Raw genomic sequence first — 15548 nt, 5'->3', positions numbered from 1 at the left:
AAAATACTATAGAAAAAAGTTAAAAACTAGCTTAATGATTTTTTTTTTTTTTTTTTTTTTTAACTAAAAGTTCTATAGAAAAAAGCTAAAGTGCTAAAAGTACTTTAGAAAAAAAAATTGTGTAATTTTAACTCTATTTTAATGCTTGAATATGCAAAATAACTTTCAAACATGAAAAACAAATATTTAATAACAACAACAATAATATAAAATTGTTATTTGGTTTAGCTATAATTTACAATCAAGTTTGTTATGCCACAATTAAGATACATATTTCCTCAATGCCATCAACTAGAATTACCAAAAACATACCATAATGTAAAATTGTTAATGGTAATTATAACCATAGTCAACTAGAGCCACTAAAAGCAAGACATGATTTCTCTCTCTAAAATCCAATCCAAACCCATTCCTCTTTAGGAACCAACATGTCAGCCTTTGGTTTTAGAGGAAGTAAAGGGGTATGGCCTTTCTCATACCTTATTTACTAAAAAGGGGGTAAATACGAGGTAGTAATTTTTAGTACTAGTTTTTATGTTAAATCTTAAATGTGTGACAAAAAAAAAAATGGAGAAAATATTATTTCAGTCATTAGATTTTGAAGTCATTATTGATTTGGTTTATGTTCTTTTTCACTTATACTCAACTTAATTTTCATGAGTGAGTTAACTGTAAAGATCATATTACTACTAGCTAAATCAATGTAAGGGCTAAATTGACAATGACTCAAAAATGTAAGGATTAAAATGTATTTTTGCCAATTAAAAATGTTATTTCATTTTAAAAAAAGCATAGACGAAAACCCAAAACCCAAAAGCAGAAAACTAGATTTTTCTAGTTTTTCCAGAAGAAAAGGAGAGAAAAAAAATCCAAATAGACCGAATCTTGTGAATTCTACACTTTAACTACCAAGTTTAGAACTAGCTTTTACCCACTCCCTCCCAAGGATTTTATTACTATGTATGAGACTTTTCTTTTTGAGGGGGAGGGGGGGGGGGGGGGGGGGGGGGATGGTGTTGTTTAAAAGGATAAGGCACATTGAAACTAACTAGCCACAAAAGGCAACATAGTGGTTAAAAGCCTTAACGAGTACAAACCATAAGCATCAAAGTTTAAAATTACACATAATTCAACAATGAGAGGTACATCTAACACAATAAAATCAGCTGATAGGGAGCAGCCTCCTTTAGCAAGATTATTGACGCCTCTATTTGCCTCCTAATACACATGGTTGATCTTGACCTGTTGGAATTGGCCTAGGAGATACTTGCAATCGTTCAGGGGTGAAGAATATGATTTATTAGAGGAAATCTTAGAAAGAACAATGTCAATAATAACTTTATGATCCAGTTCCACTGCTAAATGGGTGATGCCTAACTGAGATGCTAGAATGAGCCCATCCCATAGGGCACAAAATTTAGCGATGATGCTAGTAGCAAAACCAATATGCCTCATATAGCCCTTGACCTACATGCTGTGGGAATCACAAATCAAAAACCAATATGCCTCATATAGCCCTTGACCTACATGCTGTGGGAATCATGAATCAGATCACCCCCGCCTGCCTTCCCCAGGTTCCCTAGAGACGCTCTATGTATGAGACTAATGTTAGAGTTATTCCAACTATTATTATTATTATTTATAATTTTGATTAAAAGGATGGCAGAAAATTAACAAGTCTAATACAAATTCGCTTAGCCTTATCATAGGCTAACGAATTCTCCACCACAAACGATGGTAACAAAAGACATACAAAAGAAGTGGTAGCATTTGTCCCAAGTTTTGCTAGTGCATCAACACATTGACTTGCCTCATGGTAAATATGCTCAACATTGATTGGGAAAGCCTTCAATAGTAAATTGACATTAATAAATTATCAATTGTCCTAAAAATTTAAATTGTAACAAAATAATAAATTTAATTACTTAACCATAGCTCTAACACTCTTACTCACATCAACTTAATAAATGAGGCCCAGTGGGTATGATTTTCAAAATTTTAAATAAGAGGTAGAATGGAAACAATGATAGAACTTTCTCGTAACTATGTGTTTCACCAATAGTAACTTGCCATGTGTATGAATTTTCTTTTCCATTTTTAACTTCGGTTATTTATAAGAAAAGTCAAACAAATACATGGTAAGTCATAGTTGGTGTAACATAAAATGGAAAACAAAAAGGTAAAATAGAGGATTTGTATTCAACTAGAATCTTATGCTTTGATATCAAGATAAATTACCGATTATGCCATAAAATTATCAAGAACAAAGTTTGGCTACAACTCCACTCAATATCTTTTTATTAAATGTGAATTTTTACAAATCCACTAGTGGATTAAATTTTATTTTTATATTCCTCATGCTTGCCAAATTTCCAAAAGATTAAGGATTAATAACTACTTCATTAATTAAATGTTTAAATTTTAAGTTTTTGTAGTTTAAAATTATGCATAAAAAAATAAGTATAGAGCATTCACAGTGGTGATTGTATTATAGCAAAAAAAAAAAAAAAAAATTAGCTCTCAAAATCAAGCTTTATCAATGGCGCTATAATTAAATTTTTTTTACAAACTTGCTATAGTAAACTACCATCTTTGGCAGTCTACTGTAGCAAAAAGTTATTAAAAAAAAACATTTTTTTATTTGTGTCTCTCTCTTCTCTCATTAAAAAATAAAATGTTTTTTTCTCTCTTTTTTTTTTCTCTCTCTCTAGTCTTTTTTTCTTTCTCTAGCACCTCCCTCCCTCTTCTCACTCTCAACTGAAACCAAACCCTCCCAAAGCCCATCTTCTCTTCACTCTTGCCTTTGGGTTCGTTGAGATCATTGTTTTGGGTTCGTGGGTTTTGTTGCTGATGGGTTATTGAGATTGGCGTTCGGGGTTCTTGATGTTGATGGCAAGTCGTTTTTGGGTTGAGATTGGGCTAGGGTGGGGTGGGTTCGTTGGTCCATGGTGGTGGTGGTGGGTCATTGCTGGAGATTGTGGCTAGGGATTGTGGGTTGCTAGCAGTGGATGTGGATGGTGGTGGCTAGGGGTGGTCGTGAGAGAGAAAGAGACACAGGAGGAAGCATAAAGAATAAAAAATAATAATAATAATGAAAGAGTATTTAAATGAAAGTGGTAAAAATAGAACCTTTGATATTAGGTGTTTGGTAAAGTGAAGTGTTAAAATAAATAAATTAGTTTTTTGAGTTGTTAGAAAACTAAATTTTTTAGTACCATTATTAGACTCTTATGAATTAAATAATAAATAACATCTAATTGATATGAAATTTGACAGTGTGTTCAAAATATATAAAACATGCAAGACAAACGTTATTAAAATTTATAATTATACTTTTTATTTTTTTGTAAAAGTTGTAGTCAAATTTTGTCCATTTATCAATAAAAAAACTAGAAGAAGACTCTTGACACAAAAAGTCTCAACGAAATTTGGAGGATTTCTCCATTAGAGAGAATTCATATCTCCAATAGGTAGCACCATAGAACTTGTCTAGGGAGCCAACCTTTTTCATAGCAGGTTTTCGACAGAAACAGCCCGAAGACCAAAGAAAAAGAAATCATACAAACAATATAGACGTGTATAAGAGCAGTGTTTAAAAAGCATAAATACAATACAACACACGACACTAATAAACTTTATTACTCCCAAAGGGTAGAGATTCAAACTGAGATATCCAACTTCAAATTTGTTGAACCGCATCTTCATAACTTGGCAGTGGGCATGTTATAGAATGTAGCACGAGCAGTATAGGCTAACTTCCTGGTTTTCTTGAGCTTGAACTCCACTGCAACATTAATAGTCAAATTTGTTCCACTCCTTAGCACAGAGACATCGACTATCAGCTCTGCCTGTGTGTAGATAACAATTCCATCTCACGGGAGATTTGGAAAAATGAAAAAGAGAAAAAGAATAGAAGTTTGAAAGCAATAAAATAAATCACATTAATCATCCAGCATTTGTAATTTTGTATGAATATCCTAATGCCAACCAATGAAGCACGGGTGTGTTTCGGAACTCGGTAATTAAAAAATTATTAAAAATATTTTTATATAGTAAATTTAATATTTTTATATAAAAAATTCAAATAAATGGTAGAATTTATTATTAAAAAACAATTATTTATGATTTGTTTTTAATAAAATCAATACTTTTGGTAATTGTAAACAAAAAACCACATTTCAAGTAGGTTCCTTTACTCATTTTCTAATTCCCAAGCCCACCCACATTAAATAATTGACTTTCCCACCTTAATTTATATTCTTTTATCACATACCTTTATTCTTCTTCCATCCTTTTTTTTTTTTCCCCTCTCACAAGGCCACATGAAGCAGAAGAATGGCAGCTGCTACCCATTTCGGCCTGTTTCGACCGGAATCGGCCGTATCAGCCTGTTTCGGTGGCCGTTTCGGCCGTATTGGTTCCCATTTCCACTAGAATCAGCTCGTTTTGGCCTGAATCGACGCGAATTAAAAAAAAAGGGAGAGTTGACGAGTCAAATGTTGGACGCCGTGTCAAGCCGCGTAAGTGCTTTCTAGATGCTAACCATACAAAAGCAAAGATATAATGGCAACAAGTTAGCATAAGTTGGCTTTAGCCAAGCATTGTCTTCTTCTGTGAGACTGACCCAATTAATGGCCTAGCAAAAATACTTCATGACAAATACAACACATGACTCAATCTGTACACTATTATCATCCTTTTAGCCACATATTTGAGATGCAGGGTCTTAAAGCATATTTAGGGTCCGTTTGGATACAACTGAAAACTGAAAATTGAAAATATTGTAGCAAAATAATTTTTAAATGTGTAAATAATACCGTGGGACCCATTTTTAATGAAAAAATTGTTGAAAAGTGATATTTGTGGGTCCATAAACAGTGCACGAGTGCACTGTTCACGCGCTGAAAGTCAACAAAATCACTTAAAAAAAAAATTAAAAAAAAGGGCTGAAACGCAGACACACTGCGTTTCAGCCCAATCCAAACGTTACCTATAGTGTCTGTTTGGTAAGATCATTTTTGCCAACTTATTTTACTATTCAACTTATTTTTGGTATTATTTATGGGTCCTACTGCACTTTTTGGTACTATTCATGGGTCCTATTGTACTACTTCAACTAACTTTTACCATTATCTACAGTACTTTCAACAAAAAGTTTTCAGTTTTAACAAAATAAGTGGATTCCAAACAAACCATTAATTGACAAAAATTATGCAGAGTAAATTATACCAACCTTTATTTTAAGGTTCATATAAATGCAACAAAGATATGTTCATATTATCTCACATTATTGTTGTTTCCTTAATGGAATACTCCATTTAAAAAATAAAAAAAAAGATCCATACCTAAATTATGGATGAAATGACACTACCCGTGAAGCTTAGATAAATAAGTAGAAATCCTTTTTTTTTTTTTTTAACTAATATTATCTCATGGAAAAGTCACATGTGAGAGAGAATGTACTCATCTATTTCATTATAAAAACTTCAATAAGGAATGTCATTTTGTTTATTGTTTGATGGGAGCATCATTTCATGGAACCTTAAATGAGTTTGGTGTAATTCAACCATCTATATATTAAATAAATTAATCACTCTTAATCTAATTCTCCCAAGAAGAATGAGATTGCAGTTATATCTTTCCAATAACCCTAGCCTTTGGTCTGCATATGGTCAGCTTTGCACCCCATTCGCCATCACATTATATTCCAAGGCAACTTGAGTTTGGCATTTCACAGAAACACTCCGACACTAAAGAAAAGCTAAAACTCTTAACAGTGCCTTTCTAGCTAAAAAATGGTGGCATCAGATGTATGATGATAGCATCAAATGGCAGGACATCCCAATTCACGACAGAAAGTTGTAAAACCATCTTGTTTGTAAATCTTAAAATTCTAAAACTTATTCTACTTCAAATGTTAGGCAGAATGCAATTTGAATGGGGTTGACCGGATGAATTTTGGGGACTAAAGAGAAAACTTTAGGTCGGGCTCTTTTTTTATATTAAGATATAAATTAAATCATATTTATTTAATTTTTTATACAATTTTTTCAAATTTGAAATCTATTTTTCTTTCTTTATGAGATGCAAAATTACTAATTAAATGTTTGTATTTAAGTTCCCCTAACACGATTTGTTATAAAAAAAATGTTTATGAATAAATAAAACACGAGTTATGATAGAAATTTATAATTTAACCAAAATAAAATAAAAATTTATAATTAAATGAAGTAGCTTAAAAAAATAGAACCATTAATGTTGAATGTGTTATAAAATGAGAAGGTAAAATAGATAAAATAGTTTTGGGTAGTACCAAATTGCTAAATTTATGGCTCTACCAATGTAGATGCTGAAAAGCTAAAAATCATCATAGTGCCTCTCTAAATATTAGTATTGGTGGAAGCATTTTGCTAAAATGCTAAATTTACCATCAAAATATAGTAAAAGTGAGCAGCATCAATAGAGCCAAACCCATATTATTTTGATGCTGAGCTACATATGTATTATTTTATTGTGTTGGTGGTGGTAGTTGTTTATTGTAGTAAATATATTATTTTATTATGTTGAATGTTAAATAAAACCATTGATGTTGAATTTTTTATAAAGTGAGGTTGTAAAAATAGATAAAGTAACTTTTTATGATGTCAAATAACTAAATTTTCGGCACCATCAATACCATGCTCTAAGCACTCAACGATTATGGCACACAGATTTTATGAAGCCAGAATCAAATGGCAGGCACACCCCAATCCACAATATAAATTTATAATTCTTAAATATCTAAAAACCCTTTTGAGACATCAAGTGCTAGATAGAATGCAATTTGAGTCCCACCAAAAAAATCCAAAAAAAATATCCTACATTCTCCACATATAATCAGGTTAAGATAGTAGTTTCTCCCAAAAAAAAAAAAAATAATAATAATAATAAAAGAATAGTATAAAAAAAGGGGTCCGGCTCCTATAAAACAAATGAATGACACGTGGCAACTATAAAATCTAACTGTAAAAACAAGGCCACATCATATTATTATTTATTTCTCTTTTACCCCCACTCTTCCACAGCAACCGACGACTCACACACCAAACACCACTGTATCGAATCTGAGAAACCATCACAAACAGAGCTGCAAGAGAGGGAGAAAGAATGGGCTGAGAAATTGCGGAACAACAACAAAGGTTTCCTCTGTGTGTGAGCTAAATGCTAAATGCTAATTTCTAGTTGTGGTTGTGTGTGTTTCACCGGTTTGGATCTGCACTGGTTGGTTTGTTCGTCTTTTTTGTAGTTTGATACTGACTTCTCTCTTGCCATTTCTACAGTGAGTTTTTGTCATGGGTCTGGAGAAGAGCCGGACCCTAGAAAAAACATCTCTAATTTGTAGAAGTAGATAACACAACAGCATAGTTTTAAAAAGGGGACCGGACTAGTTGGTCCAATTAGTTCAACCGGGAACCAGCCTTCAATCCGGTCCAGTTATGGTATAAAATCGGAAATGGCTTAAAAACCGGTAAATAGTAAAAATCGGCCAGTTCAACCTAAGAACCGAAAACTGGTGCAGTCAAATCGGTTTTGCTCCTCAAACTAAACTACGTCGTTTTTAAGTTTTTTGCTCCTCAAAACTATGTCGTTTTTTCTGCTCCTCAAAACTAACCTAAAGTCCTCACTGACTCACTCTTCTCATCAGCCATCTCACTCTCACCTCACGATTCACGCCTCCTCTTCTCATCTACCTCACTCTCTCACTCACCTCAAGCTCTCAAGGCCGCTCAACTCAACTCAAGCTCTCTCTAGTCTCTACTCTCTACCTCACTCTGTTCTCTCTGCCTCACGCACAACGGCACAACGACACGCCCTCGCCCTTTGAGCTCACTCCTAGTCTGCTCTACCCACAAACCATTTCAACTACCCACCCAAAACCCACAACTCAGCCACCACCAAGACCCACAAAACATCCCAACCATCCACCACAACCCACAAACCTAGCCACCCATGACCCATAAACCATCCAAAAACCCAAATTGATAAAGTTACGCAGCAATAAAGGAAAAAAAAAAAATCCAGAACTAAGATTAAAAGAATGAATCAACGACGGTGGAGGTGGCCAAGAAACAGTGGGGCCGACGATGATGGAGGATAACGGAAAGAAAAAAGAAAAAAAAACTCAGGTAGGTGAATCAGTGGGTGGGGCTGATGGCGGTGGACATGCAATCGATGATGAGTGGCGCCGATGAGTGGATCAATGGCCGGTGATGAGTGGCATTTTGGAGTGGATCGGAGGTTGGAGGTTTGGTTTGTGGAATGGAAACTTTTTTTTTTTTTTTGGGAGAAAGCATAGTGTCGAAAGAGTAGGGAGAGATGAGTGACTGAATGATTTTTGTGAAATATTTTACACTTGTTTTACTTTTACACACACTTGTTAATATATATATTTTTATATATAATTTAAAAATTATTAATTATTTATATAATTTAAAAAATAATAATTAAATTATTGACATCATCTATTCAACCATCGGTCGGACCTCGGTCTAACTAGAAAACCGATAATTAGCTCCTTGACCGGTTCTTTCACCGTACCGCCGGTTTTTAAAAACTTGCACAACAGTTGAATTGAAAGAAGCACAAACTGAGTAGCCAAAAAGTGAACCCAAAAAACTCACATGGATTGGAGCAGCGGAGAGATATGAAATGCTCATATCTCTAAGAAAAATATCCTTTTCCTCAGCCACCACGGTTCTAGCACAAGCGATTGACACCATCTCAGCAATTGCCGCAATAGCCCCTGCATGCAACGAACCATAGATATTCTGCAAACCCCAGGAAAAAAAAAAAATCGACTTTTGATGAAAAAAAAAAAAAAAAAAAAAAAACTAGATTTAGAGAAAAACAGAGGAGAGTTGGTTACAGCGAGAACGGGTGTGACAGTTAAGAGACAGGTGATTCGGCCACGTAGGACTTGGTCGGGTTTGATTGCGTCGCGAATGAGATGGGAGTAGAAGTACTTGGTATTGCAAAAATCTGGGATAGAATTGGAGTGTGAAACTCCTAATTTTTTAAAGAAACCAGTGATAACGGAAACATATTCAGCAGAAACGTCGTTAGCTATTGTTTTTGAGGAATTCAACGACGTTGCTTCTGCCTTTGGTCAAGGAGTCGCTATCGGTTTTTCCAATTTTTTTTCCTTCTCCCTCTTCCTCTTTCTTTTTCCTTGACGGTCCATCGGCTACAGAGACATGAATCATGATACAACCTCTTTTCATATAATACAACATCCTCGTGTCGTGCTCTCAAAATGCTAAATAATTACTTAGGTATGACGCAGCAAAATTCCTAATTTGGACAAATACGGGTCTGCTTAAATACTACTTATTTTGCTGAAAATAAAAAACTTATTACTGAAAACATTGTAACAAAATAATTTTTTAAAAGCAAAACACTATAGCAAAACCCATGGCTGCGTTTTTCAGTTCTTGGTAGTTTGTGAACAATACCCATAAGACCCACTAAAAAAATGCAAAATGCAAGTTCATCTGCTCGCAAATGCATGCTACATTTCCTTTTCTTTAAAACTAAAATGCACTTTACTTTTCTAAATGTTGCATAAATAACGGATTTTATTTATTTATTAGATACATACCAGATTTTGTTCTTTACTAAAAAGCCAAATTCATTCTTTTTATTTTTCTACAATATGTGAAATGGAAAATTATAATTAATGCCAAAAAAAAAAAAATCATATAAATTTATGTAAGTACACAGAAATTGATGGCCCAAGCTCATTTAAAATAGTAATGCCTTGTCCTTCAAAGCAAGCCCAAATAATAGAATTTTTGTAGAGAGTGAGAAAAACAGTTCAAGTGCAGTTCAAAACTAAGCTCAAGTTTATGGCCAAAGAACTCAAAGTATTATAAGGGTGTAATTCAAGTAATTGCCACGAATAATTCTCTCCTCGGGTTTTTCCGAGGATTGGTTTCTTATACATGAATATTCCTGGTTTTACACAATGTCTCACAGTATTTCATTTTCTCTCATTCTTCAAGAAAAAATGTTCAACCCTTTAACTAGGAGGTTCCCCTCCCTTATATATCCTTCCTTCTTGCATCCTAACCCTCCATCTATATGCATCAGGGCTTTTCTCAGGATACTTGTCCCATCAAAGTTCTACTGAAGATGGTAGAAGGGGTTGCTAGATGTGAAAAACAGTTCAAGTGTCATTTCCTCATTAATGTAGCTGATAAGGTTGTTGTAGTGCATTTAATGCGGAGGGGGAAGGTATGCCTTTCTAGGAAACTTCCTCCCACTGTCTTTGCCCCCCTCATGGTCCTTCCTCTTCTCCACAAGCTCTCATGAAACACCATTATGTATCCCCTCACATCCTCGGTGTCGGTGAAGTCTTCGGGGCGGATACCTTTCTACGGGTGGGATTGTAAATGTACGATATGTTTTCGTGTTCTAATCCTCTTCGGTCCTCGGACCTCCCACAATTTCCATTGACATTGTTTTTATTATATACTAATCATAACCAAAAAAATCTCATGAAATTTTGAAATTCATTGTGTATATAAACTTAAGTTTGCATTTTGGCAAATTAACTTCCATGACTTTCATCCCCTTCTCCCGCGTGAATTAGAGGCGTTATATTTATGATCTGTTTGGAAACAACTTATTTAGTTAGTATTGTATAAAAAAGCTAAAAGATAGCTAATTACCTTTTTTTTTTTTTTTTTTTTACTAACCATATGAAAAAGCTAACAATGTTGAAACTACTATAGGAAAAAAATTGTGAAATTTTAGCTCTATTTTAATGCTTTTTTGATGAATGGCTCTATTTTAATACTTGAATATGCAAAATAACTTTCAAACATGAAAAAAAAATATTTAATAACAACAACAATAATATAAAAATCGTTTTTTGGCTTAGCTATAATTTACTATCAAGTTTGTTATGCTCCAATTAAGATACATATTTCATCAAAACTATCAACTAGAGTTACCAAAAAATACCATAATATTAATGGTAATTATAACTGATGGCGTCTAAAAATGACCCAAGTCCATGTTCGTCCATAGTGGTCGTCCAGAGAAGGAATAAACAGAAAACGAGCTACTCGTCCTTGACATGCTCGTCCATAGAGGTTTTTGGACGAGTTCGTCGCATCCACTCTACAGCTTTTAGACGACCTTCCGTCCATCATTGCTTATGACGAGCTCAGCGACAGTTATAGGAAAAAGGAGCATAAAAGATAACCTCCATGGCAGTTATGGAGGTGTACTCTAAACTTTCCGGACTCCGTAAAGGTAGGGGAAGTTATTCAATAGATAACCATTTCCTGAACCTATAAAAGCACGAATCTCCGACAAACAAAGGTAAGTTTTTTTTTTTTTTTTTCAAGACACAATTCCCTATTCCAGAAGAAAAGACTAACTTTATCATTGGAGGATTTGTGACCGGTCAACCCCGTTCTCCTCTGATCTTTCGTTTCTTCTTTTTCAGACCCTCAACATCATCAAAATCCGTGCTATTCAGCCTACTGATTTTCTAAGTATTATCAATTACAACAGTCAACTAGAGTTTGACAAAAAAAAAAAAAAATACCATAACATACAAAAAATTGGATTTGAATTAAGAACACAACAGCCAATGCACATACAAAAAATAAGCTGATTTTTTCCAACAATATGGGCCCACATACAATGCAATGAGATCCATGAATAGTACAAAAAAGACTACAAATTAATTTAAGCTAAAGCTTAAATTGCGTTTGGCATTGACTGAAAAACGTAACTTTTTTTTTACTATTTAGCTTATTTTTACTACTATTCATAGGTCTCATTTCACTTTTTGGAATTATTCATGGATCTCACAGTACTATTTTAGCTAGCTTTTAGCTTTATTTACAGTACTTTCAGTAAAAAGTTTTCAATTTTAACTAAATAAACCGTTCCCAAACGAACATTCCAAATGCACTTTTAAACTTGGCAAATAGTTGATCAAATTCTAACACAAAACTTTTGAATTAAAATTGGTTGTTATTCCTATGACCCTAATCCAATTTGTCAAGTCAACTTAGAATGACCTCTATTTTTTTCACACCAAAAGAAAATTAAAAAAAAAAACCCATACTATTGGATTTTTTTTATTTTATTATTTTATAATTCAATAATTACAATGGATGTGTGGGGACATTTGAGTCCTACATATCTCCGTAGAAAATACTAAAATATACTAATTGAGTTAAAAGACTCTTGGATTTCATATTTCTTTCAATACCCCAAAAAAAAAAAAAAAAAAAAAAAAAAACTCCAAGATGATAGTTGAATAAAACATAAATCTTTAAGTTTATTTTCCTACAATTAATTCTAATACTCTACTAATTTAATAATTCCACAAAAGAAGAAAAGAATATACATGCATGTTATACATAAAACACGAAATAAAGTTAAATCACCTATAAATTTAATTTTTTTAAATTAACTTTTCTGCTAAAAGTTGGCAAGATTATAGTTATACTTAAAAAATAAAAATAAAAATAACAAAAATTCGTTGAGTCGCTTAGTTAAAAATCTGTACATAAGCAAATTAGTTATTAAAAAACCTAATCCAAACCTATATAATATATGCTGCTTTAAGAATGACTCCACAAGTGTGGAAACTCAAAACTAAACCTGAAAGAATTGGGTTTCAAAGAGTTTCACTAGCCACCACAGGCATTGGAACTGACTGTAACATGTCGTATCAGGCAAGTCGAGTTTTGCGGGTGATTGGATAGTCCTGCCTGTAACAATGTCAATTACATACAGAGAGAGAGAGAGAGAGAGAGAGAGAGAGAGAGAGAGAGAGAGAGAGAGAGAGAGAGAGAGAGAGAGAGAGAGAGAGGCAAATGAAAAGGGACCATACTCGAAGGCTCATAGCTAAAAAATCAGCTAGGGACCTTAAATTTGGCAGCACCAAGTTTGGCAGCAATGAGTTTGGCACTAAAAGTACCAAAATCACTTAAATTCAAACCACTCAGCAGTTAAATTTGGCACTTAAAAGTACAGAATTCAGCATGACTTCAACACTATTCCGCAATTAACTTCAAACATTTGGCAAAACACTAAATTATTTTATTTTACAACAACATCCCACCAAATTTTTCACATATCAGATGTGAAAGACCATTATCAGCTAAATATCATGTATGTCATATACTATGCTGAATCACTGCAAATTTTACACCAATTTTTTTTTGCATATCAGATGTGAAAGACCATTATCAGCTAAATATCATGTATGTCATATACTATGCTGAATCACTGCAAATTTTAGCAAGTTTAGACATGTTAATTGGGGAGGGATTCAAATTAAAATTCCAACATTCAAATATGTCAAACCGCAAAGACTTCACAACTTGGCGACGGGCATATGATAGAAAGTAGCACGAGCAGTATAGATCAACTGCTCAGTCTTGTTGAGTTTGAACTCCACTGCCACTACAGTCAAATTTCTTCCACTCCTCACTACAGACCCATCCACTAACACCTCTGCCTGTGTATAGAGAAAAAAAAAATGCAATTTCACTTGTGGGGCTTCTTGGCATATTGATAATAGTCTATTACACAACATAACAAGAGAGAGTACACTTTATTAGGAGTAAGAATTGACATTATTTCAAGGAAGAAAAACTTACATTAGTTTGAGCACCAGAGAGATATGATATGCTCAATTCCCCAAGAAAGAGTTCCTTACTCTCAGCCACCACAGTTCTAGCACAAGCAATTGACACTATCTCTGCAATAGATGCCACTGCCCCTCCATGTACTGAACGATACACATTCTACATAGCCATGATAATGAATCAATGATAATACACAAATAAAAAAAGTAATTATAGGTTTACATTGTTCTGTTTATGTAAATTTTTAGACTAAACAAATGTACATTGTACACATTTGCAAAACTTTTGCAAATTTTACACATCTAATTTTACATTGCTTAAACTAAAAATTTTTCTTAAAAAAAAAAAGTAATCGTGATTTGACTTTTTTTGTTTTCAGACATCCTGATCCTAGAATTTCACTTCTGTAGACTGTCTACCTCTAATTAATGGAAAAAGAAAGAAAAAAACCCAATCTACTTTTGTGGTTTCATTTTCTCAGCAGTCAAACAAAGCCTAAACGATTTCCCTCTTACTCATACCCAGAAAGTGCAAAGCCAAAATCTTAATAAATTAATAAATAAACTTCAGTTTTTATCTTTTACAGGTAGAGATTTTTCCTTCAATTTCTTTTCCTATACATTTTCTTGGTAACCAAACAGTTCCCAGAATACAACGAACCAAAAAATTAAAATTAATGACGAAAAAACAAAAGAGAGAAAGAAAAGTAGAAATTGTTACATTGATAGCGGGTGTGATGGAGAGCAGGCAGGAGACTCGGCCACGTAGGATTGTTTGGGGCTTGAGATGGGCGCGAATCAGATCAGAGTAAAAGTCCTTTGTATTGCAAATTTCTGGGACAGAACCGGAAATTTCTTCGTCCTCAAACATAAGCTTGACCGCAGACACATATTGAGGATGTTTTTCCTCGGTATTGGAGACTGTTATTGAACCAGACATCGACTCTTGGATATGATTTATATAACTGGTTATTGAAGGAATCGCCTTTGCTTCTCTCTGTCTCTCTCTCTCTCTCTCTCTCTCTCTCTCTCTCTCTAACAGAATTCTACTAACAAAAGTTTGAAGTAATTTTAATCTTTATATATCATAATTTTTCTAAAAGTGGCGCAATATATATATATATATATATAAAATTAATGTGTTTTTGTTGCATGGTTCAATAATTATTAATAAAATTTTGGACCACCATAATACCAATATATATACATAGAACTCCGTATTATTGTCTTATCATGAGAAGTCTCCCCTCAAAAAAAAAAAAAAAAAAAAAAAAAAAAAAAAATCATGAGAAGTCAATAAGAAATTAAATTTAATGGGTCCGTTTGGATACAACTTATTATTGCTGAAACTGAAAACTGAAAACACTGTAGCAAAATAATTTTTAAATGTGTAAATAGTACCGTGTGACCCATTTTTAATACTTTTTAATATGTGAACAGTAACAGCACAGTACGTGAACAGTATATTTACTGTTCATAATAGTGAAATTTGTCTCCCAAAGTCAACAAAAGTGGGCAAAAAACAAAAAAAAAAGAAGAGAAAACGCGAACTGGAAAAACGCAAACGCAGCGGACGCGGAGCCCAAACGCTCACAATTACTACTTTTGAGCCCATTTTTTTTTATATACATTTTAAATGAAGGTGGGGAATTTGAATGATGGATAGCTCTTTTCAAAACTCATACAAAATTCCACAATAGTCTTCATGAATTTTTTTTTTTTCTTTTTCCTTAGACTCGTTATTTTTTCTCATCTTCTTTCTTTTTTTCACGTAACTCTCCTTAGCTACCTCTCTCTATGTGGTACCTTTTTCTTTGACATTTTATAACATCAAACAAAACTTCACAGATTCTCTTTGATTTGTGCACTTTACAAAAAATAATGTTGTTGA

The 15548-nt window shown here is 33.5% G+C and overlaps 2 protein-coding genes across 2 annotated transcripts; both read right to left on the bottom strand.

The window, feature by feature from the left end:
* Positions 1–3460: 3460 nt before the first annotated feature.
* Positions 3461–9145, bottom strand: LOC126694030 (uncharacterized; the record flags this gene model as incomplete). The annotated part of the gene is made up of 3 exons (XM_050390058.1): positions 3461–3848; positions 8661–8807; positions 8906–9145. Coding segments are annotated over 3 exons (534 nt in total), but the record flags the coding sequence as incomplete, so codon positions are not given.
* A 3905-nt stretch (positions 9146–13050) lies between these two features.
* LOC126696985 (uncharacterized) lies at positions 13051–14706 on the bottom strand. Its single transcript, XM_050393773.1, has 3 exons — positions 14379–14706; positions 13671–13817; positions 13051–13528 (listed from the first exon to the last, which is right to left on the bottom strand). Exons 1-3 carry the CDS (start codon positions 14595–14597, stop codon positions 13385–13387), a joined length of 510 nt encoding a protein of 169 aa, XP_050249730.1. The 5' UTR covers positions 14598–14706; the 3' UTR covers positions 13051–13384.
* Positions 14707–15548: the final 842 nt, after the last annotated feature.

This window comes from Quercus robur, chromosome 8 (assembly GCF_932294415.1).
Source record: "Quercus robur chromosome 8, dhQueRobu3.1, whole genome shotgun sequence".
Classification (NCBI taxonomy): domain Eukaryota; kingdom Viridiplantae; phylum Streptophyta; class Magnoliopsida; order Fagales; family Fagaceae; genus Quercus; species Quercus robur.
This window is presented reverse-complemented; position numbering and strand designations above follow the sequence as displayed.

What these genes read in the sequence shown, in the direction of transcription:
- LOC126696985 (XM_050393773.1), bottom strand. Translation starts at nt 14,597, where the DNA reads ATGTCTGGTTCAATAACAGTCTCCAATACCGAGGAAAAACATCCTCAA. An exon ending in CCATCACACCCGCTATCAAT is followed by an intron (nt 13,818 to 14,378) that starts GTAACAATTTCT and finishes ATGGCTATGTAG; the next exon opens with AATGTGTATCGTTCAGTACA. An exon ending in TCTCTGGTGCTCAAACTAAT is followed by an intron (nt 13,529 to 13,670) that starts GTAAGTTTTTCT and finishes CTCTATACACAG; the next exon opens with GCAGAGGTGTTAGTGGATGG.